Raw genomic sequence first — 26,063 nt, 5'->3', positions numbered from 1 at the left:
TGTTAAACTGAAGCAGCATCTGCTTACAACAACAAATTGTTTCACAGGCCTGAAGATGTGAACATTTCAGACAGACTGTGAAATGCCAAACTCCACAGGACTCACAAAAAACAGGCAATGAAATCTATATTTAAGAAGAAAAATTGTATTTAACATGATTTCAATGGCCCATTAATCATCCTGTGTGACTGTAGAGTTTAGAAACACCGATCTAGATATCATCTAGATAAAATAAGACAATAAAAATCTAAGCTAGCTACATGATAACAAGCATTTAGCTGTGGTGAAAGAAAAGTACAGATTGGTGTGTTCAGCAAGATCATTGGGGCCTTTAGTTTTATTGTATTGCTGAAATATTACAATCTAAATGATACCAGTGCTTAATTAAGCAAGTTATATTTTTTTTTTTATTGTGCAGGCTTACTTTATTTTCTATATATTTCCTAGGTTGTTTTTATCTATATTTATTAGAGTGTGGTTACCTTGTAGTCATACACCCTCAATGTGACCCCCACCTTTGCTTCAGCACATTTTGTCTGTCTCTGTTTTTTTCAGTCATTATCCCCCTGCAGATCTGTTAGAATCTGCCTGTTTGCTTTCCTGTTGGTCTGGTAGCTCGTCCATGTGCCTCTGTGTCCGTGTCCAGATGGATGTGGGAGTCTGCTGGCTAGTGAGCCAGCTACAGTGACAAACCCTGCTAATGGAGACACCAGAGGAGGCTCTGATACAGGCTCTATCAGGTAATAGAGCAGCGGTTAGCCTGGCCACTCAGAGGAAGAGAGCACAGGAAATCAGCAGCACAGAGGGCCCTTGGCTTTGTGAGAAAGATCAATAGCCTGTTTGAATATGGTTCCCTCCTCCTAGAGTGCCAACCTTTACCCCTCCGCATCCAGCATTGTGGGGAAAAACAGATGGATACATAGACACACACATGCACACACACGCAGATCAAAAAGGTTGCCTATACACACTGGCAGGCCAGGCAGACATCTGACACAGGAGTGCCCCCCCAACTCCCCATTCTCCACCCACAATCCCCTTTCCTCATTGACCCTCCCACCCTCCTCATCCAGCTTCTTTTGTTTCACACAAATGTTCATCTCTGGAGACTGGCTGACTCCACAGAGTACTGCAGTGTGGTGAACACACATTCTACAAACAGGCTTCACAATCCACACACGCCTATCAGCCTTATTTTATTTTATTTTTTGCATATGCTTTAATTGTTGTTATTATTCTGTAATATAGGTATTAATAACTGTGGTGCTAATATTTTTAGATAACTGTGCCGTCATTTCAATTTTTTAAAACTGGAAATTATCTAGGGAAATTATTATTAAGTTTGAGTTGGTTGTTTACACTTGAAATGTTCAAATTATTACTTTAGGAAAAGAAAGACATTTATAAGACAAGGAAGCCTGATCAGCATTCATATTCACATTCATCACATGAGCCTATATAGAGGTGCATATGATGTTATGCTAATGTTTTGCTATTATTAAAAGTGGCAGAGTCCATGGAAAGAGCCAAATGTCTGGCATGTGACATAAATTGATATTTGTATCATGAGCCAGGTATTTGGGTCTTATCATGGAGTCTGCTATTTTAGTAATAGTAAGTATGGAAGGAGCACAGGCAACAGAAACTATCCCAAAACTATACCACCCTATAGGATTTATTTTTAAACAAAAAACTGAATCTGTCAAAACCAATGAATTCAAACAGCTGGATTAAATTACAGCACTTTGGTGGATTGGAGTACTAACATCCACCTTTATGTTTTTTGGGGGGGCGGGGTTGGTTTTTGTTTTTCTTATAGATCAGATATGTGGGACTAATAATCTGTCATCAACAACTACCAGATTAAAACCTAAACAGAGAGGATTTGTGCTTCTACAAACTAAGCAAGATTTATCCTCTCAACTGTTGACATATGATATTTCTGCTACAGTTGTGGTATAATTTTGGTCTTAAAGCCCATGTGCAAAGTAAATAAACCATGAAATGTGGTCTACTTGACAGATAGGACTCAAATTTAGCAATAAAATGACTTTGCACAGACTTTTTTCGTAATTTTTAATAGAAAAAAATGATAAGTGTTTAAAAAATTTCAGAACATAATTTTGGATACATTAACCATCTGCATCTATAGTAGCCCGTTTGAAGTTGGTAGAAATAGCTCATGCAAGAAGAGTATTTATAAATTTATATATGGCATTTATGTTTACATGTATTTTACAGTAGCAGCTCAGTACAGTCTCTTAGGTGGGGTCTGGGATTTTAGGATTCCTCTGTAGGCTACTTTCACTTATGTTAGCCATTATGTTGTCCACTGCTACCAAGACAATTACAGGCCGCGGTAACACTGAGTAAAGTCAAAACACCTTCATTAAAGCCCTCTCCGCGTCCACGAAGGCTCCAAACGCCATTCGTAAAGCAGCCGGAGGCGGTAGGGGCTCTTACCTGAGCTGTCCATGGTGCTGCAGTCCTCCTCTCTCAGCGGGCCCGCCTTCGGTCCGAGGGTGGCCGCTATGGAGCCTCCGAGTGTGCCGCCGCTGCTCCCTCTGCCGATGCTGAAGCTATCCCCTCCGCTCTCGACCAGCTGCAAAGATTCATATCCATCGTAACTGCTCTTTTTCTTGTAGGCCCCCAGCAAGCTCATTACCAAAGGACACAAGACAAGGGAAATTAAACACAAAAGAAGCCCCGAAGACGTAGAAAGCGACGCCGTCACCGCCGCTGCTGCCCGAGCTGCTGCTGCTGCTAGTGCCTCCTCCTCTGCTGCTGCTGCTGCTGGGTGCACCACATGTCCGGGGATGAGAGGGTGACCGCTCTCCTCTGTTTGTGATAGAAAACCGGGTGGTCTCTCTCTCTCTCTCTCTCTCTCTCCTCTATTGCATCCTCCTTTTCTCAGCAGCGCATTCTACTACGACGCCTGTGCTACTGCTGTAGTCCCCGACTGAGTACAAGGGAAATCCACCCCAACTCACTCACAGTCCTCCTGCGTTAAAGCTGCACTCACACTCTCTAGTAGGCTGGTTGAGACTGGAAGCATTCGTTTAAATCTGGTAAGTAATATCCCAGATCTTTCACTTGTTATATCATTAATGCAAATCATTAGGACAATTGTAAAGAACTGGGACGACTGCAGTTACTTCCAGTGTTTATGCTGGATTAAAACATATTAAATGTCCCAAAATAGTTCAAAATGCATGTCACAGTGTAACAGAGTCCATGTCTTTAAGTGGCTTGTCTTGGTCAAAACTAATAAAGAACCCAAAGGTATTAAAATTTACAATAAGACAGCAAAATATGGACTTAAAATAGACTCACATAATCAACAGATGATTTGAACAGTGGCTTCTTTTCTCCCAGTAAATCAGTTCATTTTTAAGTGATCAAGGGAACTAAACTGTTGGATTTCCACACTCGAGTCAAATGATGAATCGTGCCCGCAGTTAACAATGACATGTGCATAGTTGAGGCAGAGATTTGAATAGTCTGAGATGAATTATTGATTTAAATGAAAATAGTCCCTCACCTGAATTTATTTAACGCTGCCTTTGTTTGTGTAAATAAGGTCCAGATTAGAAGTCTGGGACCATAACTGAGAACATTTTTCATTTGACTCCTGCACTAAAAATGAACAAGGACTCCCGGCTTTGTCAGAATGAATAAGAGCAGGGGCACAACAGTGCCATGCGTTGCCACAAAAAGGAAACTCTTCCTCACAAAGAATTTCTTTTTTTTTTTCTTTTTTTTTGGACTAACTTGGATTTTAATAGCCATTAAAATTAGGCGGATCTGTCTCTTAGATCCAAATTTGTCTGTTTCATTTTTGTGTTATGACCCCAAGTCCGTGTAGGACAAAGCACTGACCAGTGATGGCATGCTTCCTTCCTAGGCCTTGTCCCCTGGCAACAAAAACCCTGCATGGTTCTGAAAAGAGGACATGAGCCTGGGAAACCCTTTTAGGAAAACAGACGGGAGCTCAAAGCACAGCGGGAACGGAATGTCCAAAAGGGAAGAATGATACCCCGGCCATAACCGGATGCAACGTGCTGCTCCTGCATTGTTGCAAAGGAGCTTCCAGTCTAGTTCCGAACCGTGCCTTCCAGTATTTAGCCAGTGATGCTCTGCATGTTGAGCACACAGCAAGCAGGTGCAGTATGAGCTCTTTGCTGTGTCATTACACATGAACTTAAATACATATTTGTAGCATGTAATGTGCTTTCATTTATCTCTTTGTGTTTGTCTTTTTGTCTGTTCTGTATCCAAATCTGTATTTTATAATATATATAATATAATCTGGAAAAAAAAGTTTTTTGGCTTTTTTTAAACTCAATTAAATTCAAATTTTAAACTGATAAAATAAATACATATGCATGTGTATGTACATGTTTAGATAGACACCTTTGTGAGGACAGAAAAATGACATGCTACTATATTTGTGGGGACCAACAGTCACTTATGGGGACTAAATGTCCGTTCCCACGATTTTGAAGGCATTTTTCAGACTCAAAATTTTGTTTTAATGTCAAGGTTACAATTAGGCAAAAAATTATGACCACCCCTCTAATATTATGTTGGTCTCCCTTTCCTGCCCAAACAGCCCTGACCCGTTGACTCTACTAGACCGCTGAAGGTGGGGTATCTGGCCCCAAGATGTTAGCAACAGATCCTTTAAGTCCAATAAGTTGTGTCAAGGGGCTTCCATTGATCAAACTTGTTTGTCCAGCACATCCCAAAGATGCTCGACTGGATTGAGATCTGGGGAATTTGGAGGCCAAGTCAACACCTCAAACTCCTCAAACCATTCCTGAACCATTTTTTCCTTTGTGGGAAGGCAGACTATCATGCTGAAAGCTGTCCATGACTGTTTCCATGACAGTTTAAAGAGTAGTACATGGTAGTACATGTCAAAGTAGCATCCAGGTAGATGGCAGGACCCAAGGTTTCCCAGCAGAACATTGGCCAAATCATCACACTGCCTCCATCAACTTACCTTCTTCCCATAGTGCATCCTGGTGCTAGGTGTTCCCCAGGTAAGCAGCAAGCACAAACCCAGCCATCTACATGATGTAATAGAAAATATGATTCATAAGACCAGTCCACTTTCTTCCATTGCTCTGTTTTCCAATTCTGATGCTCACGTGTCCATATTACAGTGGTGTACAGGGGTCAGCATGGTTACCCTGACTGATCTGCAGCTATGCACCCCATACACAACAAACTGTGATGCACTGAGTACTCTGACACTAAAGTGAGCTACAGTAGCTCATCTGTTGAATACATGGGTCAGCCTTTGCTCTACGGGCGAGCCTTAGCCCCCCCATAAGCCTGTGGTTCACCACTCTACCTTCCTTGGATCTCTTTTGATAGATACTGACCACTGCAGACCAGAAACACCACAAAGAGCTGCAGCTTTGGAGATGCTCTGACCCCGTCGTATAGCCATCACAATTTGCCTTTTTCACAGATATATCAAATCCCATTCAGAGATCTTTCTTTTATCCTAAAGGTATTAACATCATTAGGTACCATATTATGGACCCTAAATTTAAATGTTTTTGCATATGAGACATGTGCTACATAAATACAGGAGACTGGCTCACAACAAAAAGTAAATGCCAGCAATAAACCTTCAGCAGCTCTTCCCTTATTGATCCACAATATTGATATCAGGGTCATTGCAGGGCAGGGTTTTTGAACAAACAAAAAAAAATTTTAACACCTGCCTTAAGCTCTTGTATTGTCCATCCACCCATTTTCTTCTGCCTTTCTATTTCAGGCTCACTTATCCCAACTGTCATTGTGTGAGAGGCCAGGAAAGATCGCAGGGCCAACACAAACAGAAAAACGACGATTCATGTTCACATTCATACCTACGTTCATCTTTGAATGACCAATTAACCTAACCCCGTGGATGTTTCTGGACTGTGGGAGGAAGCTGGAGTGCCCAGAGAGAACTGATGCCAACACAGAGAAAACATGCAAACTCCACACAGAAAGGCCCCAACTAGGATTGAAACCCAGGACCTTTTTGCTGTGAGGTGACAGTGCTAACCACCTCACCACCATGCCGCACCACTTATATTGTTTTCCATTAAATTTTAAATGACACGGGAGAAGCCGCTATTATGACCTTCTGGGAATTCATTTCCATTTCCACTGTACTGCTATATGGCAGCTGCTGTAATGTGAAAAGAAGCCGTATCACTGTTTTTAATGGTTTTACCATTATCCTCATAGGTAGTTTGAAGATTAATCATTATCCCTATAACAGTTAAAGCAGAATCCAGGAATCTGCTGCATCAGCTGCACAACTCTGCTGATAAATCAGGTAGTAGACCTGAATCAACTGCTGAGCAGGTGTTGCATCAGTTCTTACATGTCTGAGTAAATATTGTCGCTGCTGGAGTGTGCACTGCTGTAGCTTTCATCAGCACTGTCATGAAAAGCTACAGAATGATGCAGCCTGTTTATCTGAGAATCTCTTCACTTAACCATAAAAAGCCTTAAAGCCCTTGTGCACACAGTTTTTACTGAGCCATAATGAAACCATTTACGCCTGTTTGCATTAAACAAGTCATCAAGTTATCTAAATCCTGATGGATGACTATAACATCCTGGTGCGAAAGGTGAGGCAGTGGTTAAACATCAATCCATGCCAAGTCCTGTAAGCCGCTCACGTGGTGTGCGTGACGTTTGGTGATGTAAAGGTACGCTATTGGATCAAAACGGAGGAGCCTTCCTCTCAACAAGAGCGAGCCCTGGGTAATAAATATGGTGCATGTGATGGACAACACATAGCACCCTTTCCTCCTACAGCATTATTTAACATCGGTGCTCTGACTAAACTGTTTCTGTTTCTTGAAATTTGTCCTGCGAGACTGAATTGAGGACGGGACATACAGGATGTGCTTTTAACTGATTTCCGGAAATGCAATTATGGTCGAAATCACATGCTAATAGAAAAATCTAAATACTACTAAAAAACTAAAAGTGCCAGTCCTCGTGATGCGAGCCAGTCACCTCAGGTCGATGCCAGTACGAGTAAAGTAACAATAGCTGTGATTTTCTTGCAGAAGGGACACGATGTCTTATATGCAAAGGGGGGAGGGAAAAATCGTTGCCCCTGACAGAAATAACCCAAATGATGTCATTTATATTCATCGTGAGCGCATCTTGCAAAATATAGGCCAACTGCACAGAAACAAGTGTCTTTTAATATGTTAAACTCTAATCAATCTTTCTCTTATGCTAACTGGGAGGAAACATTTCTCCTTGGAAGCGAAATTTGTCCACCGAGCAGGGATGAACTGTCGGGGAAGTGGCCACAATCTCCGGAGGTAGATATTATGTAACATCCACACACGGATCGTGATGCTCTCCGCTTCTCTTCCTGCTTTGAGGCCAAAGCAGAGCCCGAGATGATAAATTGTAATTCTCATAAACTCAATCAAAGAGTGCGAACAGAAAATCCAGCTGATGCCTTTACCTTTCTGAGCGCCTTCTACCATCCTCCCGGGAGCGCCGTCTTGTGCCGAGGTAGAGATGCGCTTTGCGCTCCGCTCACAGACACCGACCTTTGATTTGTCATTCGCTGCCAGTCAAAGGTCAGTGTGTTAACAACGCCCTGTGAGACCTTCTGTCATGTAACAACTCCCCGGTAACTCCAGGTTAACCCGTAAAAAAATGACAGAAACAACAGGAGGCTACAGCATCATCATATAATCACATTTTGGAACATGATCAACAAACAAAGTCCCGCGATGGCGATTGGTAGATCTGTAGAAGATGTGGATGAGTTAAAGGCGAGGCGGTGGTGGGAGCGTGGATGTTCGTGAATTTGTACAGTAGAAACTGCGCCGCTCAGCGCAACCTGCCTGAACTGAAGGGGGAAAACCCGGAATGGACTGCACGGAGACGCGAAGAGCAAGGAGAATGTGTGGAAATAAAGATGCGTTCAATAACTGGAAAAATCAGCCCTGGTGACCGGAAATTAATAAAGCAGATTTTAAAAAACGCAATAATCACGAGACAACTAAACGACACTAAAATGCAATACATGCTTCAGGTTTGGCACACATTGCGATAAATAATAATAATAATAATAATAATAATAATCCTCGTGTTTTGTTTGGTTTGTTGCAGGTGAGAACATTGTGCATCATCCAAATCTGAATAAGGTGTGCACAGTTGGCCCTGCTGCGCCTCCCGTCGAAGGTAAACACAGCAGATGAGACGGTAATCCGCGACGGTGGAGAAGGTCTTTCACCCAAGCTCTAATTCACGTGGGGTTGATTTACAGATCAGAGAGGATTAGACACGATGGGAGGACAGAGATAGTATTCCTAAGCATGCTCGTGTGGTTTTAGTGTGTGTTAGCGTTGCCCTGCAGCTGGCACACGTTTAGATTTTGGGTTTTTGCTTTCCTCTGAGGATTTGAGAGATAAAGAGTCACACATTTATATTTTCAAGAAAGAAAGACAGAAAGGAAGGAAGAGAAACTGCCATCGTATAAACAGAAGCATGCACTGTATATTTAGAGTCCTAGGAGTAACTATTGCATAAGTTGTTGTGGTCACACTGCCCTCTTTATTAAGTAGAGAAACAGTTTAAAGAACGCACTGTACACACAAGGTGTGTGTTTGTACACCCATTATTATCATTCATTTAATTATCTCCTATCTCTCTTACACAATATTGTGTGATCTTAAGACACTTATCTAGGTGTGCACAAGTGCATGTTGCTAAGCAAGTATCGCAGAATAACAATGAAAGCTGACATGGGAAAACAGATTTAACATGCCTAACATGTTTTGACAGCACTTTATGAACACGGGGCAAAAAACTAATTGCCACACCGATTCATTTAAGAAGCATTCAGTCCTACACAGCACAATGTAAACCCACTTCCCTCTAAGAGTCTGGATTTGTCCTACATTAACAAACATGTATCAGTTTATTTCGCTCCTTCCCCAGGCTCTGTTGCACTCTCATGTGTACTTCCTCATGGTCTTCTAGTTACAATATGAGAGTCAACTCATTGTACTTTTAAATCAAATGTACAACATACCCATACCCTCAAAACACAGATAATGAAAAAAAAACTCATTACAAACCTGGGATGTAAAACAAAGAGAAGCTTGTGGGAAATATGCTGCAGGGAATAAAACAGATGCTAATTTACATACAAGTTTTTAAAATGGTTGGATAGCACTGACAGAGTTACACCAAATATTTTAAAAATGTTTTTGATGATGGAGGTGTTGGTTACTCTCTTAGTCAGCATTTCATAAGCTATTCTGTATTGTGAATAATCATTGTGACTTTCAAACAATTACATGAAACAAAAAAAGCTACAAAGCAAAGTCTGCAAAGGCCGCAAAGGCCTACTACATTTTGTTCACCCTGCAGCACTGATTTATACATTCAAACAATCCAGAAACGAGAACATCTTTGCATCTATGACCATATCAGAATCATAAAAGTATTTAGCTGAACAACCACTGCAAAGTCATTGCAGCATATCAAAAATATCACATTTTGGAGATCAGAATCTCAAGGCAACCTCATGGCATGTTTTAAGGAATGTAACAACACTGAAGGCACTAATCTTCATCCCAGTGCTGCTGAGTCACTGTACGGGATTCTTGTACAAGTCCAAAGACGACTAACCAAAGTTAACAGCATTTCTGCAAAAGATTAGCTGTTTGATACAGCTTGCACTGTCTGTGTAACTGATGGATATAGTGTACAATCACAGATACATTTAAAGAAAACACAGTTTTGTATGTAACAGATGACTTCACATGTAGCACACAGGCTTTAAAGGTTTCTAGTGTATAAGAAAAAAATAACTCAAATGATGTTTTCATATAAGAGGCGATGATGAACATTACTATTGCTCAGTTAAGGCAATTGCATAAGAAGATTTACTCTTTGTGTGTGTGTTTTCTAGGCAATAATGTGATAATATTTTATGCTGTGATTTATATTTTAAAAACTGTAAGTGTTTTTAATCATGTGACTATTATTTTCCCCACCGTTTTTTGGATTTACTATAAAATAAAATCACACATTAGTGTTTACTTTTTCCATATTGGCTTATTCAGTGGTTGGATTGGAGCAACTGAAGATCAAAATTCATGTGTGATAAACTGATTAATGAAAATGTTGTGCAAAATTTGGATGTTTAAGCATTTTGGTTTTTAGCAGGCTTGAATGATCTTGAATGTTTGACTGTCAGGATTCTGAATCAGAATTTGTCACAATCTTCATTCTATAAGTCTTTGGAAATTTTCATACAACCTTTCGTTTGGAAAACTGGACAGTTAATGAGAAACATGTGTGTCAGTGACCTGGTCCATTGTTCCAAAGCTCATTCTTAATAACAAAACCGAAAGCTGACACCAGGCCAGTACGTAAAGGCACCACTGCACTTCCTCCCCCCCTTCCCCTTTGTTTTTTGTTCATTCGGGGTAGACTCATGGTGTCTGAGCCTGGCAGGTATCTGATGGCTGTGTGTGCATCTTGGTGCTGAGGAGAGAATTGATATAAGGCCAAATCCGGTCTGTCTCTGTACCGGAAAATGAGTGCAGGATTCCTTGTGACCTGAGTGAAGAAATATGAGAACAAATGAGAGGGAAAGCAGGTTGTGGGTACAGTTCTTACATTATCTGGAGGCTATACCACAAAATGGACAATTTAGAACGGATGCATCAAGTGTATTGACTTTTCTATTAGAGGCTCAAAGCTTATTTCCTACAGTCCCCACATTTCAACTGAACTGACAATAATTTGAGAGTCAGGCGTGCCATGCTAACTGTGACTAATGCAAACTTGACAATGCAAAGATGAAGTAGGGTAATAAGAAGTCACTTATTTGTAGCTCTGTGACCAAACATTTACACACATACAACTGTAATGTTTAAACCCAAGCTGTATTACTTATATTAAATTATCATACTTTATACTTCCTTTAGAAGCTATTTAAATATGACTATGATTAAACAAATGTAAAAAATAACAAAATATAAAGTAAGATCAAATGAAGTGCAATTATTTACTGACTTGTACAAATCAATTACGGGTTTTGCCACATCTTTGTAATGTCTCAGTCTGGCCATCAGAGCCTCCGGCTTGTCGTCATCGTGCTGAATCAGTGGCTCTCCTGTGATGTCATCCTTACCCTGAGGAAGGCAATGCAAGGTTACAACAGTGCAGCAAAGGCAAACACAACACAAATCACTGAAATGACATTTGCAAATGGGATTGAAGCACAGCACAATACACTAAATTAGCAAACAACAGTGCATTTGCCTGCGTATGCTGCATTAAGTCCACAATATGCAGTCAGCATGATAGCCATATATTGATCTTAAGGAGCTCACATATTAAGAATATATGAGGTGATAATGGGTTTCATCCACCCACTCTAACAGCTTTCAGGAATATTATAGTCAACATAAGATACTAATATGGCAATCTGATTCCATTGTAATTAGTTCATGCTTACAATTTGCAGTTAATTTTAAGAACACTTTAACCATAAGAAATACTCCCTAAAAACAACAATGTCATATTTGTGAATCGCTAATGTGCGCTGGAGTCTTCATATCTTCACGTCACACTACTATGAGTCACACAATGTTAAATATTGCATATTTAAGATAATGATAAGTCAGTTATATATAAGATAAGATAGCTATGATTATGTGCTAACTGGGACTTTGGAAACTTAAAAAAAAAACTGAAGAAAACTAATCACAAAGTTGTGGTGGTGGTGGTGGTGGTGCGGGAGGGTGGAGTGGCAACAATCCTCCCCCTCATCTGGTTTCAGCGTTTCATTTTGGCAGGTTTCCACCCTGTAGAAGGAAAGCACTATATCCCTACCAGCTTTAAAAAACCCCGCAATGACACAAAACCCGTCAGGAAGAAACATCCACACAAAAAATAAAAATCTAAATTCCATATTTCAACTTTGTGGCTATGTTGCCACTTCCAAACCGCTGACACCTGCACTTGGGGAGGGTTGAAGCCCATGTTGTAGACTCTGCCACTGGCTGGATGGATCCAGCGGTCGCTCAGTCTCTCCTTGAGAGTCTCATAGGGGATGTTAAGGCTGATAACCAAGTCTAGCTGATACAAATTGTTGAGGGCCAAAGCCTGTCCGAGTGTGCGGGGGAAACCTAGGCACAGTCAGGGAGAGGGAAGGAAAAACATGAGTCATTGAGTGGTCAACCAGGAAAAAAGCAATGTTACACACACTGAGTTACCTAAAAGACTAAAAAGTGTACGTGCACTTTTGAAGGTATGATCACAGCTCAGTCAATAGCATGAGGAAGAAACACTATACACATGAAATATTCTGTTTCACAGTTTCAGACGCTGTTATTTCCTCTCGCTAATATCACCAGCTGGCAGAACGTGTTTCCAGTTTTCCTGTGGAATGGCTTGCAGTCATGATATTATATCAGGATTTTGCACTTGTGAATGAATGGGGTGAAACAAAAACCCAAAGCTTTCAGTTACACTGCTTTTATCAAGCACCAGCAGAAACGACAAGTCAGCACCTTACATTCATGCTGGAGGCAGTTGTGAAGCCGTATTTACAGGAATACACTGCTAACATAAACAAGCTAACGTGTTCAGATCCGCAAGAGTAACTTCTTGATGTTTTGTGGTTTTAGTACATTTTATAGTTTAGTTTGTTAGTGTTTTAATATTGAATAACTATGTGACAGCAAACGCTCTGATGGGATTGTCAGTTTTGAAGATCATAAAAGAATCACTGTGGAAATTTGTTCATGTGACGGCGTTTAAACGAAGTCAGAGGATATACCACCTGCTCGTGATCGCCAAGTATTCTCTGTGGGGCACAAACATCTCTACAAAATGTCACGACAATCTGTCAATAAGTTAATGAGATATTTAACTATGAAAGTAAAAAAATGCTTCCTAACACTGCCAATCCAACTGCTGCACCTACAATCACCATGCTTCAAACTTCTGATGTTTGCAGACAACATGACCCTTATTAGGGTCATCTCAGGTGGGGATGAGTCTGCCGATAGGGGGGAACTGACAGGCTGACAGCCTGATGTAGAGACAACAACCTGGAGCTAAACGGTGTCAAAGCAGTGGAGACAACTGTGGACTTCAGGAGGGGCGCAGCCCCTATTATATGCCATGTTTTTGTTATGACACTTGCACATTAAACGTTTGTTTTGGGTGCTTTGATCTTTATCTGGACACTTCTTCCTTTCTCTTTTTTTACTCAGAAACCCTAAGCCAAGAAAGTCAATACAAAATTTTTCAAGGACGTACGATGGCAGAAGTGAAATCTACAAATGGATTCTGTATTTCTAGTTCTGTTGGCTATGACAACGCACTTTTTTCCAGTTGACCTTAAATGTTACATTACACAGTGTCCCCGGTTTGTGCCTTTCCTCTGTGTCCAAGAATTGACAGTTCTCGAACACTCCTGTTCTTTTGTTTGGTTAGTAAGGCACCGTTAAAACTCTAACCACCACGGTTAGAGCTGCCATGCCGGAGCCCACAAATGAATCACAGAAAAGCACTAAATCAAAGTTTGCAACACAGAAAGAGACACAAAATAGTGAAGACATGCCAAAGACTTTGGGAGTCTATAGTGCACGTATGTAGCTAGGTAAATAAAAGCATGACACTAACTTTGAATGGTAAAAACCAAACACGCCATTCAAACAAATATCCAGTTGGCACCAGCAACACAGATTATCAAAGGCATGATAGAGGCATGATCGAGGAAATGCAGGCATGTCTGTGTGTGTGTGTGTGTGTGTGTGTGTGTGTGTGTGTGCGTGTGTGTGTGTGCGTGTGTGCATGTGTGTGTGTGTGTGTAACCTTGATTTGCTTTCCCTCTTGCTCAATTATTTGTTTACTGATCATGCTTCAAGGTTTGAATCGGTTTAACACCCACTAGCTTGTTTCATCAATGTTTTGCATTTCTCTTGATGGCAGTGGCTAATATTCAACCTTGAAAAAGACATGGTAACCTGCAAAGTCAGCGCTTTATTCATGTAACAAGTTCCTCCAAAAGTATGAGTATCCTGTATAAAGACTGCTATTAATGACTGGCTGATGAAAAGTATATGATTATTAGCATATGATTAGAATATCATAAAAAAGTGATCTTTTTGGAGGGGTTGTGAGGGTGAAACGTAACCGAACAATGTTATTGCCTGTAAATGCTTAAATAAGCAGGGGAAAGTGTTTTTTACATTTTATTTTACCAGTGAAGCGTGTACACACACCTGCAAAATCAGTACCTTCAGTAACTTTATTACTCACACATTTAGAATAGTGAGGAGAGTATTTTTTAATCCCCTCAGATTTAAGTAAAGCCAAAGCATATGACTCTTTGTGGTAAATTTCTGAAAATGCAGAAGTGTGTCTTTGCTTTCTTTCTTTCTTTCTTTTTCTCTAACTTTCAGAGTCAGGATTTGAGGGGTGGCACCGAGTGGTGGCCAATCAGATTTGAAAGATAGCTGGCAGTTCCTAATACTGCCATGAGGCTGCATCATGAAAACATCCCTCCCAACCTCACTACAAACAATAAAGACAGAGTAGTGGAGGAGGGTGCTATATGTAAGTGTTAATAAAAAAGAAAAGAAAAGAAGAGCAAAGAAAAGAAAGAAGCATTCATTGTAACAAAAAACAACAACCCAGTTCTTCTTACCATCCAGCAGCCAGCTGTGACCGCTCAGCTGTTCCAGTCTGGGCAGCATCAGTCTGGTCATCACATGGTCAGGCACCAGCATGCTTCTCTCTACATAGGTCTTCACCAGCAAGCCTGCCTCTGATACACAACAGACAGGTGAAAACAGACAACGGGTGTCCGTTTGTGATTCCTGATTCTGAAGTTCATAAACAAAACAGGACAGGGCCGGTTGTGCCAGTGTGGAGGTCTCACCAGACACTCTACAAACCTGGAGCCTTATCCATTTGAAATTACAGTGTAAACTCTTACTCTTTCTTAAAGCACATGTGCTTTTACTTAAGCCCTTCATAGTGAACTCAACCTTATTGTCACAATGAGGAAGTGCAGAGGTACACACGCACGCAAAAAAAAAACGGTTTTAGGCTGCTTGAAGAAAGTGCTGGAGTTAGTGCTCTGGGTGAATTTGACTGAAATCAGATACAGTTGGAAATAACAATAAACGTCATGCGCGGTGCAGTTGGGATAAAGGGCTCCAGGTTTGCAGTGAAACAACTGTGGACACAGACAAATGCGCACAACTTCCTCCTGCAACCTTAGCAGGATTGGTATTTTTGCGATATTTGCAGTCACGGGAGAAAGGGGATCGTGAAGTTAAGATATGCAGCGAAGAAAATTAAGAGTTTCATCAACTTTTCCCTCTGCGCACGGTTTCTTCCTGTTTACACCACAGTATTGCCGTTTGGGTTGCTGTGCATATCCTACCTGTTTTTGCCGCTATGCCCTCTCGTAGAAAATGACCACTGGACAGATACTGCAGGCCAAAACTTTGCGCAATCCTCTTGGATATCGTTCCTTTCCCTGATCCCGGTGGACCCATGATAGCAGCTCGGAATAACTTGGCCATGTCTTAAAAGCTACAGTGAAAATAAAAACTCTAAGATGCTCAGATGTCACTTCTGCCAGTTGTGCGCAAGAGACAGAGACAGGCTCACTTTTTAATTAAATTCCTCATCAGTTGCAAGCATGAGCAATCAAACAGATCTAAGGTTAGGACGGTTAAAAAAAAGTAGCTCTGCCAATGTAAATTTCAGCCTGTCTCTGGAGTCTGTGGATCTTTACGCAGACAGAGCCCACTTTCTGCGCGCGGTGGGACTATCCTGGTCTCAGACTCGGATCAAGTCGAAACACCCTCTTTTCTTTTTTCTTCAGGCTCTCTTATGCATACGTTACGCTACGCCTACGTCTTTAAGAATAGCGATTTGTCTGCAAATGAATGAGGGAGTCTCCAGAACGCCCTATTTTACTGCGCACATTCATCCAGAAAAAATGCGGATGGGAGAACGTCGCAGGGTAAACTGGTTACTGTAGTTTTTTTTCAATATACAGCCCACAAACATATGTAGGCTAATGGGTCACTCTAAGACAGAGGGGGGGGAAGTTTACTTTTTTAAAAAATTATATTTAACAAGGGCATGAGTGTAGAAAAGAAATACTGCTGTTCTATCCATCCATCTATCTGCCAATCTATCATAGACACGTGTTAAAATATTAATATTTACCTCACGTAGGCGCGTCCAAATACATCGAAATAAAGCAAAAAAAAAAAAAAAAAAGTTAAAAAGTAAAAAGATAATTTAAAAAATAAAATAATTATTGTCGGTCTTAAAGTACATAAGATGTCCCACCAATGTAAAAAATAATAATAATAATAACATTTTAAAAAGTGGGTTTATTTATATTACACAGTTGATTGCTTCGCAGTGGGAAGGTCACTTTAAAAAAATGAAATTAAATATTTACCAATGGTAAGAGTTCTGCGTTAAAATCGTGCTCGTTCCCCTAATCATTAAAAGTAGTGGGTCATGCTTGGATTTCACCACTTGTTGACAGCATTTTCAGCCGATCGGAGCCTTTTCAACGCCGCTTAATTTCTCACGCTTTCGCACTGCTGGCATGAGGCGCAGAAACAAGCAAACGAGACGCCGTCATTCCGCGAAACATTTGCGCACGGGTGGAATCTAGGGAGTACTTGTTGCGAGCCATACGGCGGCGGCAGCGTCCCGGAGCTGTCAAATACTGCGCACAACCTTCAGTCCTCAGTCAGTGGAGTAACCAGACTAATCCATCAGACCAGCAGCTCAGAAGATTAACCTTTTTTTTTTTCTTCATTTTATTTTTCTTCTATTTTATTATTTTTATTTTTTAGCTTCGGAAAACTAGTTTTTGTCCGCGAAACCGGAAACCTGATTTTAAAATCACGATCTTTTTTTCTCTCTTTTTTTGTCACATGGCTTTGGAGAATTCAATAACAACAAAAAATGGCGACAATCACGTTGCTCTGTGTGGTCTTGCTGCGTCATTAAAAATATTCATGTAAACACGGGGCGTTAAACAGGGGGATTGCAGGTAAGCGAGCTCGTTGTTCGTCACACGTTAAATGCGAGTTGGATGCAATTAAAAAGAAATGATTATATTTAGATTCCACAGCATGCTGATTGTTTTTTCCCAGAAAAGGGGTGTGTGTGCAACGCTGGGCGTTAACGTTTGGCTGCACAATATTCACTGCGAACGTTGCACTTATGTATAAATATATATGTGTGTTTTTGCATGAAGTCGCTTTTTTCACGTGCACATTTATGCTAGTGAAAACAAGCGTGCATGTTTGCGTGAGCTGACGTAAATAACAGTGTTGTTTCTGTTTGGACAACTTTTTAATTTTTTTTCTTCTTTGAGGGGGGAAAGCAACGACAAGCTTCGACAGTGCTTATTCCTCTTTAGCTCGCTTTGCTGTCTTTACTCCTGGTCTCAATGCCTCCCTGCTGCCTTCCCTGTTAGTGGGTTATAAGCCATTCCTCGACTATTTACATTAGGGCTTTACGCAATATGGACGCGCTTTCATCACAGGGGCTGTTTTTATAGTCACTACCGACAGCAGACGTCGCTCCGAGCCTGACACCGCTGCTCTGTGTAGTTGTTACACATGTTGCTTTGCTGTCCACGTCTGACACGTCCATTTTTTTTTTTTTTTTTTTTTTTTTTTTTGCTAGTGCCCCTGTGCAGCGGGGCTAATGGAGTTGTTTACATGAAGTACAGAGGGCGGGCAGACGACGAGGAGGAGGAGGAGCAGCTACGGCCAGCGACGCGACCGGACTGCTCGAGAGGCTTCTCGCGCGGCGCGCGCGGGAAGGGAGGGGGAAGGGGAGGAACCCGCGAGGAGAATCATAACAAGTCTGACATCACTCGGCCTTGTGGCTGGTATGAATAGCCTGTGTACAGTAGTTAGTTTGTGTCGAAGAAGTCATGGCGGGAAGGCGGTGAGGGAGTGCAATGTTGTTGTTTCAAGATGGGAAACGTTAGCCAGCCTTTGTGTGCGGCAGCAAAATGGAAACAAAGATGAGAAACCTGAGTGGTTTTTGTTTTGGGTATTTTTTTATGTGGAACGAGGACTCTGACTAACTAAGCGGGTCAAACCGCATGCGCAGTCTTGCCCCCGGCCCCTTTTCAAGACAGGTAAAACCCCTGTAAAAAAAAATTAAATCGTGTTTCCTTATGAAAACCGCTTTGCTTCACGTTTCACAGCTCTCCACCGAGGCACCTGTGACTCTCACTGTGCAGCTCTCATACCTGAGCAAGGAAAAAAGGGTGTAGAAACATTATTAGGATATAGCTTAATGCATAGCAGAGTCTGCCTTTTAAAAACATTGATAACTGTAGGGCATTAGTTTGATTGTGCAGGTGGTAAAAACCTCATAAGCCTGAATAAACTGACACACTACTGTAGCATCACCTTGCTCTCAGATGGATTTGAGACAGTAGACGCCTGGATGAGGAGGATCCTGTGACTGTAACTGTCTGCAACTTTACACATGGTCCAGACATTTGTTTCTCTAATCAGCTGTAAAATATAGTTTGTTTTGTTTGCTTTTTTCCCCCTCCCTCTGTCTGCTTTATTATTTTACCAGTTTTCTCATGTTTAGAGAGCTGAAGACCATTGGTGTAAAGGACACTTTATAAATATCACATGTTACGTTACATGGCTGTTAGTGTGTAAATGAAAGGTTATTTCAAATTATTCATATCTAAGTAAGTAAAAGAAATTTGCAAAACTTGTTTTGCATGAGGAGAAAACAAGCTGCAAAAGAAAAATGCAAATGGAATGTTGTCTTTGCACCTGCTGACCTACAGCAAGGATTTTATTGGTGGATGACAAAGTGGAGTGAAGTCTTGGACTGCTAGATTTGACAGGCTGCCCTGGTTCAGTTATCACAGTGCTGATGCTGTCCCCATCGAAGGTACAGTACTGTGATAACTGAAGGATGGCTGCCAACTTGACACTAGTGCAGTGGTCAAAGTGGCACAGTCGGCTAACGAGGCAGAAGAACCAAAGAGAAGGTGGACAAGTGTGGGTATGTAAACGGCATTTGTTGTGATATGCTGAATAATAAAGTTTGTAAAGGATGTCCAAGTGTCTGTCTGTGTGTTTTCATTTCCAAAATAACGTCCCGATGTTGAATCTAACAGCACATTTATGACAGTATTCAGCACTTCAGTGAAAAGCCACGGAGCCAAAATCCGTAGTTTAGGATCATCTTCAGTGAGTTACTTTCCCCAGCAGTACAATATTTATAATATGCCTCAGATTTTCAAAGGTCAGTAAATATTTTATCTTTATATCGAACAACACAAAAGCAGTTGAGTTCAGATGGATGATTTTTTTTTTCTTTATAGGTTTTTCATCTCTTGCGTGAGAGTCGACTGAACATTAGTATCAAATATTGAAAAGCACATTAGATAAGAATGCAAGCATCGTCGACCCAAGCCAACTTCAGAGTTTGTTTTTTGTTTAGTTCTTTTATTAATTTGTTAACAATTTTTGGCCCTTCTTGCTCGTCATTGGCAGAATCAGCGCTGTTTTCTCTCAAAGTTCTTCTAAGATAAAAGTAAAGGTAATCTTAAAGGAAGAAAAGAAAAATTTACAAAAATATGAGGGCAGAACCACCCCAGGAATGTGACGCAGTGAATTCCTTAGAAGCAAACAGACGCATTGTACTTACTTAACACACCCAAAACCAATGAATCCTGCAGTTTAGCCTTCTTCTGGAATTCATAAGCACAAACTCAGTTTATGGAGCTCCTCCTGACTATGACCATATAGGTCTAATAAGCATTTAAAACACTGGAAACATGAAGCCCTCTCATTCATCACCTTAAAATAAATGAGCTTTGCATTGCTTGATCATTTGAGAGTGATTAAAAATAACAGCTCAAGTAGAAGAAGCTGTATTTGGTCCCGATGGAAACGCTGGCGGCAACTAGTTTCACATTGCTACCAACAGGGGTCGCTACAGATCCATTATTATTAGTCTTATTACTAGTATTATTATAGCGCTTTGTGGTGGGGTTGAAGCAGAAGCACACAAATGTTTCTGTGTTGTGTAATCCGTTTGTGAACCCTTATAAAGTAATGAACTGCTGCTGAATTCCTCTTAACTAAAGCAGGGTTCACTTACAGTGACTCATGTAAAACGTGAAAGGACATGAAACTGTGGGTTTTTGTTGTTGTTGTTGTTTTTGCTCAGTCATCCGGTTTTACTAATAGAGGGACACTACTCATTCCTTCCATTATACTGCGTGAACAACAACACAACGGCTTTGAGTGAGTCTCCATTTTAGTACGAACTACCGAGTTGTTGTTTTGGTGACTCAGTTTGCTAATCTGCGATCTATCGATGCCAGTTCACTCCAAAAAATGAATCGCACTTCTTTTTTTTTTCGGAACATACTATTTTGAATAATGCAAGCACTGTTTGAGTCATGTCTGATAAACCGCGGGGTCACTCTGCACCTGTCCTTCGTATGTAAAGGGTATATGCTGCCGCTGAAAGCTGCGGAAAGCCCCTGAAGAGTCATGATACTTATTTTGTTTTTCTCTCACGTTAACCTCAATCTGCTAAATCCCGCCTCGAGTCGCGTGTTTTTCTCACTCGGAGCTATACATGCTGTATTGTGGCAAGGCTGTGTTTTGATAACAAAATACGCAAAAGCAAAAAACATTTAAAGTCGCTTTCGAGACGAGGACAGCCTCTTCCCATGACCCTCCACCATGGGGAATTTTTCTCATACTTCCTTTAATGTGTGGCAGTAATTGAGCTTGCTTGGATGTGCCAAGGGAATTCCCTCCCCTTGATATGAGCCAGCCACTTTAAAAAATGTCTTTCAGGACCTTTCCTTTCCTCCTTTTTTGTTGCAGGGAGAAATGTTTTTCTTCTTCTTCTTTCTTCTTTTTATCAACTCTGATCCCCATCTCAGACAGTGTTGCATCAGTAGTTCAGGTGGCTCAAAGCTGATAACTGCTGCTGTGTTGCCAACTCTCACCGTTTCATTCATGTGAGAGGAAAAGGTTGAGATAAGCTCACTTTGGCTACGCTTTCTGCTGCTGCATTTTTAGCATTCATTTGCACTAGATCAACATTTTGATGTCCTGTAAATGCAATTGCATTGTAGCCACACAAGTCGAGCTTTGTGCTGTGAATAAACCATAAAAATGTGTCTCCATAGGACAAACACTATAGCATTACTCACTTAAAGTCTCCTTATAGATGCAAATGCATTTCTACATTTGTGTTTGTGTGGTCTAAACCTGTTACAAGTGGTACACAGAGGGGCTTAAAGTCAGTGTCTGTGTTTACAAGGACACTCGTGACAGTGCAGTTTAAAAATTCTGAAACACATAGCAGTATCTGCACACAATCACCCAGCATCACTGTTTGATCCTTTGTCTGCACTCAGCAGGGAAACTCCATTTTTCTCTGAGCGCTGATATCACCCAGAGACGATGACTCGCTGATTCTTAGCTCTAAGAAAACAGTTAGTCACACATTTCTGCACACTTCCTGGATTCTGTACCTTCCAAGGAAGCCTCTCTCACTGGTTACAATTGTAGGACACATGGTTTTAGGTGTAAACCGTGTTTGAGTTACTCTTTGTGTAATCACAGAGCTGGCGCAAATGTGGGCTGCCAGTCAGATGATTGCAACAGCCTTACAGCTATACTTGAAGGAAAACAGAGAAGGGGAAGTGCTTGCAAAGGGAATGAAGTGACATTCATAGCTCGCAGGTATTTCTTTGGTATGGGAATGCACTGACAGAGAGGCTGTGGACAAACCACAATCAAAAGAACACAGCGTCGGGCCCCTTGGTGTTAGTTACAAGAAAAAACTGGGATATTAACGCATGCAATATTCTGGAAACACAATCTGAAAATAGCGGTCTAGAAGAAACTGCCACCTACAGAAAGGCTAAGATGGAACGATAAGCCTCGCCGTCTGTACCACAGCAGTTGGTGAACTTGTACTTTACATAGCTTACTGTACATCTCAGCTTTTCTGCTGAAGTCAGGATGTTCTCCAGTGCTCACATCAAGTTTCGGCTAAAGATGACTAAACTCAAATATAGCTAATCACAAGCAATGCAGACGAGAAGTCTGGCAATATGAGTAGCAGGAGTGGATGGAAACTAAGCCTCTGGCACATGCACTGAAAGTGGGCTTTACAGTGAAATGAATGAATTCAAGAGATCAGTGGTTCTAAGAACGCCAAGCTTTTGATTTTCTTTTTTCTATTTTCTTTGTTGTTGTTGAGGGATTTAACTCTAAAATGAACACTGAGTGCTCATCATGGACCTTGAATTGGGGACTCAGCGAAGGGGATTGGGGCAGTCTCCTTATTGTGTTCTTAAGGGTTTATTATTATTATTATTATAGTGTCATTTATAGTATTTAAGTTCAGAGTTGAATTGAGAATATTAAGGGGGTATAATAAAGTCTTTTTTTTCTTTTTTTTTTCCGCCTGTCCTGTTTGGTTCTTTTGCCATCAGAATTATTGTCTAAAGGCAAAGAAACATGCCCAACGGATTTACTTTACCAAATGGACCATCCCAGCCTTGCCATATTGGTCTATTTGATTCACCTTTGCTTTTATTGTTTATTTAATTTTATTTTTATTTATTTTATTTATTATTATTATTATTATTATTATTATTAAATAAAATAATAATGCCTTTTTGAGCAAAGTGTCATCAACTGGGTTATGAAATCAAAAACATCAATGTTGATACACTTCTATTAATTCTCCTCCTCTTCGTCCTCCTCTTTCTTCTTCTTCTCTTTCTTTCAGCTGTTCCTGTAATGGCTGCCACAGCAGAATGTCTGTCTCCATCTTAGCCTTCATCCTTTTATCACACCAACTGTCTGCATGTCCTCCTTCCTTGTACATCCACAAATCTTCTCTGTGATGCCTTTTTCTTTAACTCCTGCCCGGCAAATCAATCTTCTGCACATCCCGAAATCATCTCAGCCTTGCCTCTCTAACATCCTTGTAATGTATTCATTTCTTATCCATCTTGCTCACTCCCCATGAAAATCTTAACATCTTCATCATTGCCACTGCCTCCACACATTATATCACTGCAGGGTCCCACAACCATCTTGTAAACCTTCCTTTTTTTTCTCTTGCTGCTATCCTTCTTTTTGCATATCACCCAGCACTCATCTCCACTGGCTTCACCTCTCCTGTGCACTCTGTTCCTTTGAATGGTCGACCTCAGTTATTTAATCTTATCCACCTTCACTTCCTCCACATCATACATGTTTACTGTTACACCTTTCTCCTTCTCATTCACTACATTTCACAAATAAATAATTTATGAATTTACTCTGCTTCTACTCGTACTTTTTGCCCCATTACGTGTTTTTGTAGTAACTTCATATAAGAACTTATATTGTTGTTTCATTGGAGACCAAAAACTAGAGTTTTTCATACAAAACAGACTGTTGAATATTAAACCAGTGTTTTCCAGTCTTTTGGTTTGTGATTGACCTTATTATTTAGGGGGTTGAAGAAGCTGAAGAAAAAGTATTTTGAAATATTTCCTTTTTTTCACTATTTTATAGGTAGTTCCATCTGTTCTAATTGCTGGAGCACAGCAGTTACAAGTAATGAATAAATTAATATATTTCCCAATCTTTCTTTTTTATATACATTTGGGCTCATCTATAAGATCAATCTATAAGAAGCTTTAAACGCAGGGCTTGTAATGGTATAATTTTACAGTGTTGTATTGGTTCTTAGGTGGAGAATCAAAATTCGTCCTCCATAGTTTTAAGCGGATAAGAAAGTGGATGAGTGAAAGCTGGGTTTTACTTTTGCATAGTCACTTACATTACTGACATTCTTTGGCATTTTCTGCATCGAAGATATCAAATGCAGTAAATAAATACATCAGATCATTGTTTAATTTTACTTGAGTTTTTTTTCTTTCTGTATCATCATCATCATCATCATCATCAAGTCATTTAAGCTAAACCTGAGGCTGGAAGTAACGCAAAACGCTCAGAAAATAGGAACAACAGTTTATGTTTATGGCCGCTCAAGGACTTGTGTCGTCATCTCCACTGAAAGGTCTCACAGCCAATCAGCTGCCAGCTTTTACCGCCAGCCACTGCGTCGTTTTCGGGAAGGGGACGGTTCTTGTCAGGAAGGGTTAGAGCTAGAGTAGAGGAAGGCTGTTTTCTCCTCCGTTAAAAAATACGGTATACTAACGGGAGAAAACCGTGGAATTAACTTCGCACCGCTTTTCTTCGGGATATTTATACTTTCTTGGGACGTTTTGGAATTAATATACGGCAGCTGATACTTACAAAGCTTTTAGAGAAGGCGCGCCGACTTGGTCGACGCGTCTAATGTACAAAACGAAACGGAAGTAACTTGCCAGCTGTCTGGCCAAGCTTGATAGGTGAGTAAATAACCATTTATTAAATATTTCCGTCGAACACGGAGCGCGTCTTCTGGTCTGTTAAACACATCCTGTCGTTTGTCATCATTCTCCGATGCTGCCAAGAGTAAAGATGTTGGTGTTGGGCTTTTCTTTGGCTATCTAAGTTAACTTACTAGCTAGCATGCTCACGTTAACCAACGTCAATGCACTTGATAGGAATGGCACCGCCTCCATTATCACTGTCACAATACAGGAAGATGGGTTAAACTATAATTATATTATTTAAACGATACAGAAGTACGGTGAAGGATGAGTAGGCTTAAGGAAAGCGAGGACGAATTATTAGCATATGTATTACACAATTTATGTAATCCGATTTACCGTAATATACAAAAAGAATCTGATTATGTTCCATTAAAACATTTAACAACATGTCAAGGCAAATCGTGGATTAGATTCACATGAATATTCTGTGTTTAGGATTGTTATAAAGGATTTGGTAATAATGGCTAAGCTCAAGTTTTGTATCTGACAAAGTGGACCCAGAGGTGACTAACACAGAAAAGGCAGAATTACATAACATGATTGGCTTCGGCATTTTTATGAATTTTGTTCATTAAAAGAGAACAAACACATGCGGGATTAATTTGGTATCCTCCACATGAAATTAGTACACTACAGTCGACTGGTCAGTTTATTGCCTTTAAAAATCAAATCTGTACGTTTAAAAAACCGTTTCGTTTTTTACAGCAAAAATGACAAAGCCTCTAGTTTCATCTTTTCAAATGTGATTATTTCTCTTTTTTTGTCTGTGATTCATGCTACTGCCGTTGTTTGTTTGTTTATTTGTTTTTTCATTGTTGTAAACAAGACATTTAGCTTGGATTCTGGGAACTCGTGATGGGTCTTTCCCACGATTTTTGACGTTTTGTATAACCCACACAGTAGACCAGACAATTAATTGACGCAGAAGCCTTTGGTCCAGTGACAGTAAGTGAAAATAAACGCCTGTTTCAGGCTGGAAATGTCACATTAAGTAAAATAAAAAGCCAAGCAGTGAAAGGTAAGTGGCTTTGAGGCTGACAGAGGTGGGCACATTTTTTTTTGATCCACAGCACACACAAAAACACATGAACAGAGAGGCAGAAAAAGGTTTCCGACGTTATCACGACTTCCTAAAATTTTATGTTGAACATTAATTAGAATATAGTTCCTAGAGCTTTTCCCCAGCTGTACTTTTGGTCGAAAATTTATTGATCTGATTGAACAAGTCACAGATTTATCTACAATGATAACCAGAAATGATTAACAGATTAGTGTAATTCAAAAAGATTGTTGATGACATTTTTTTAATGTGCATACATATGGAAACGTGATCATAGTTGAACTTTACTTTGATCTCGTTGATCTCGGTATGCCCACCTTTTGGTATTCACCCTGATATTTGACATCAAAGAGCACGTTATGATGACTTTTTCTCCTGATAGCTAAGTGGCACTTTTGATGGTAATGCTTGACCATATTTGAGTTTTTCTGTATTGTTATTTAAGTGAGACACTTATGTAACACATTATTGATT

At 40.4% G+C, this 26,063-nt stretch overlaps 3 protein-coding genes and 2 long non-coding RNA genes across 11 annotated transcripts in view; 3 read left to right on the top strand and 2 right to left on the bottom strand.

Moving 5' to 3' along the window:
• dnajc6 (DnaJ (Hsp40) homolog, subfamily C, member 6) overlaps positions 1 to 8,081 on the bottom strand; it is a 37,307-nt gene extending 29,226 nt beyond the window's left edge. For 2 of the 5 annotated variants that reach the window (XM_013275827.3, XM_013275828.3), the window contains exon 1: positions 2,464 to 2,693. In XM_013275827.3, coding sequence (XP_013131281.1) covers positions 2,464 to 2,662 — 199 coding nt within the window. In that variant the 5' untranslated portion in view covers positions 2,663 to 2,693. Of the gene's footprint in view, positions 1 to 2,463; positions 2,694 to 5,005; positions 5,073 to 7,501 lie in introns of those variants that run through there. The other 3 variants (XM_019346971.2, XM_005457084.3, XM_013275829.3) reach the window with 3 other exon arrangements.
• On the top strand, positions 2,932 to 10,205 carry LOC102077761 (uncharacterized). 2 transcript variants are annotated; one of them, XR_003214456.1, is made up of 5 exons: positions 2,932 to 3,068; positions 3,905 to 4,162; positions 4,613 to 5,045; positions 5,792 to 6,053; positions 8,158 to 10,205. It is a non-coding gene; the product is annotated as an uncharacterized LOC102077761 (long non-coding RNA). The 2 variants fall into 2 exon arrangements; XR_001225053.3 differs by lacking the exon at positions 8,158 to 10,205 and having other exon boundaries at positions 5,792 to 7,495.
• On the bottom strand, positions 9,820 to 16,655 carry ak4 (adenylate kinase 4). Of its 2 annotated transcripts, none has more exons than XM_025899442.1 (5): positions 16,511 to 16,655; positions 14,729 to 14,848; positions 12,025 to 12,197; positions 11,080 to 11,198; positions 9,820 to 10,620 (listed from the first exon to the last, which is right to left on the bottom strand). In XM_025899442.1, exons 2-5 carry the CDS (start codon positions 14,808 to 14,810, stop codon positions 10,494 to 10,496), a joined length of 501 nt encoding a protein of 166 aa, XP_025755227.1. In that variant the 5' UTR covers positions 14,811 to 14,848; positions 16,511 to 16,655; the 3' UTR covers positions 9,820 to 10,493. The 2 variants fall into 2 exon arrangements, with proteins under 2 accessions (XP_025755227.1, XP_003452388.1); XM_003452340.5 differs by lacking the exon at positions 16,511 to 16,655 and adding an exon at positions 15,473 to 15,951.
• A 328-nt stretch (positions 16,656 to 16,983) lies between these two features.
• Positions 16,984 to 19,175, top strand: LOC102077994 (uncharacterized). Its single transcript, XR_266786.4, has 2 exons — positions 16,984 to 17,116; positions 17,758 to 19,175. It is a non-coding gene; the product is annotated as an uncharacterized LOC102077994 (long non-coding RNA).
• A 5,055-nt stretch (positions 19,176 to 24,230) lies between these two features.
• Positions 24,231 to 26,063, top strand: part of jak1 (Janus kinase 1) — a 30,781-nt gene continuing 28,948 nt past the window's right edge. The window contains exon 1 of the mRNA XM_003452341.5: positions 24,231 to 24,502. The gene's annotated coding sequence lies outside the window, so the exon portion shown is untranslated. The remainder of the gene's footprint in view (positions 24,503 to 26,063) is intronic.

The sequence above is a fragment of the Oreochromis niloticus genome, linkage group LG17, assembly GCF_001858045.2.
Source record: "Oreochromis niloticus isolate F11D_XX linkage group LG17, O_niloticus_UMD_NMBU, whole genome shotgun sequence".
Classification (NCBI taxonomy): Eukaryota; Metazoa; Chordata; class Actinopteri; order Cichliformes; family Cichlidae; genus Oreochromis; species Oreochromis niloticus.
The sequence above is the reverse complement of the archived record's forward strand: the minus strand, read 5'-3'. Positions and strand labels throughout refer to the sequence as shown.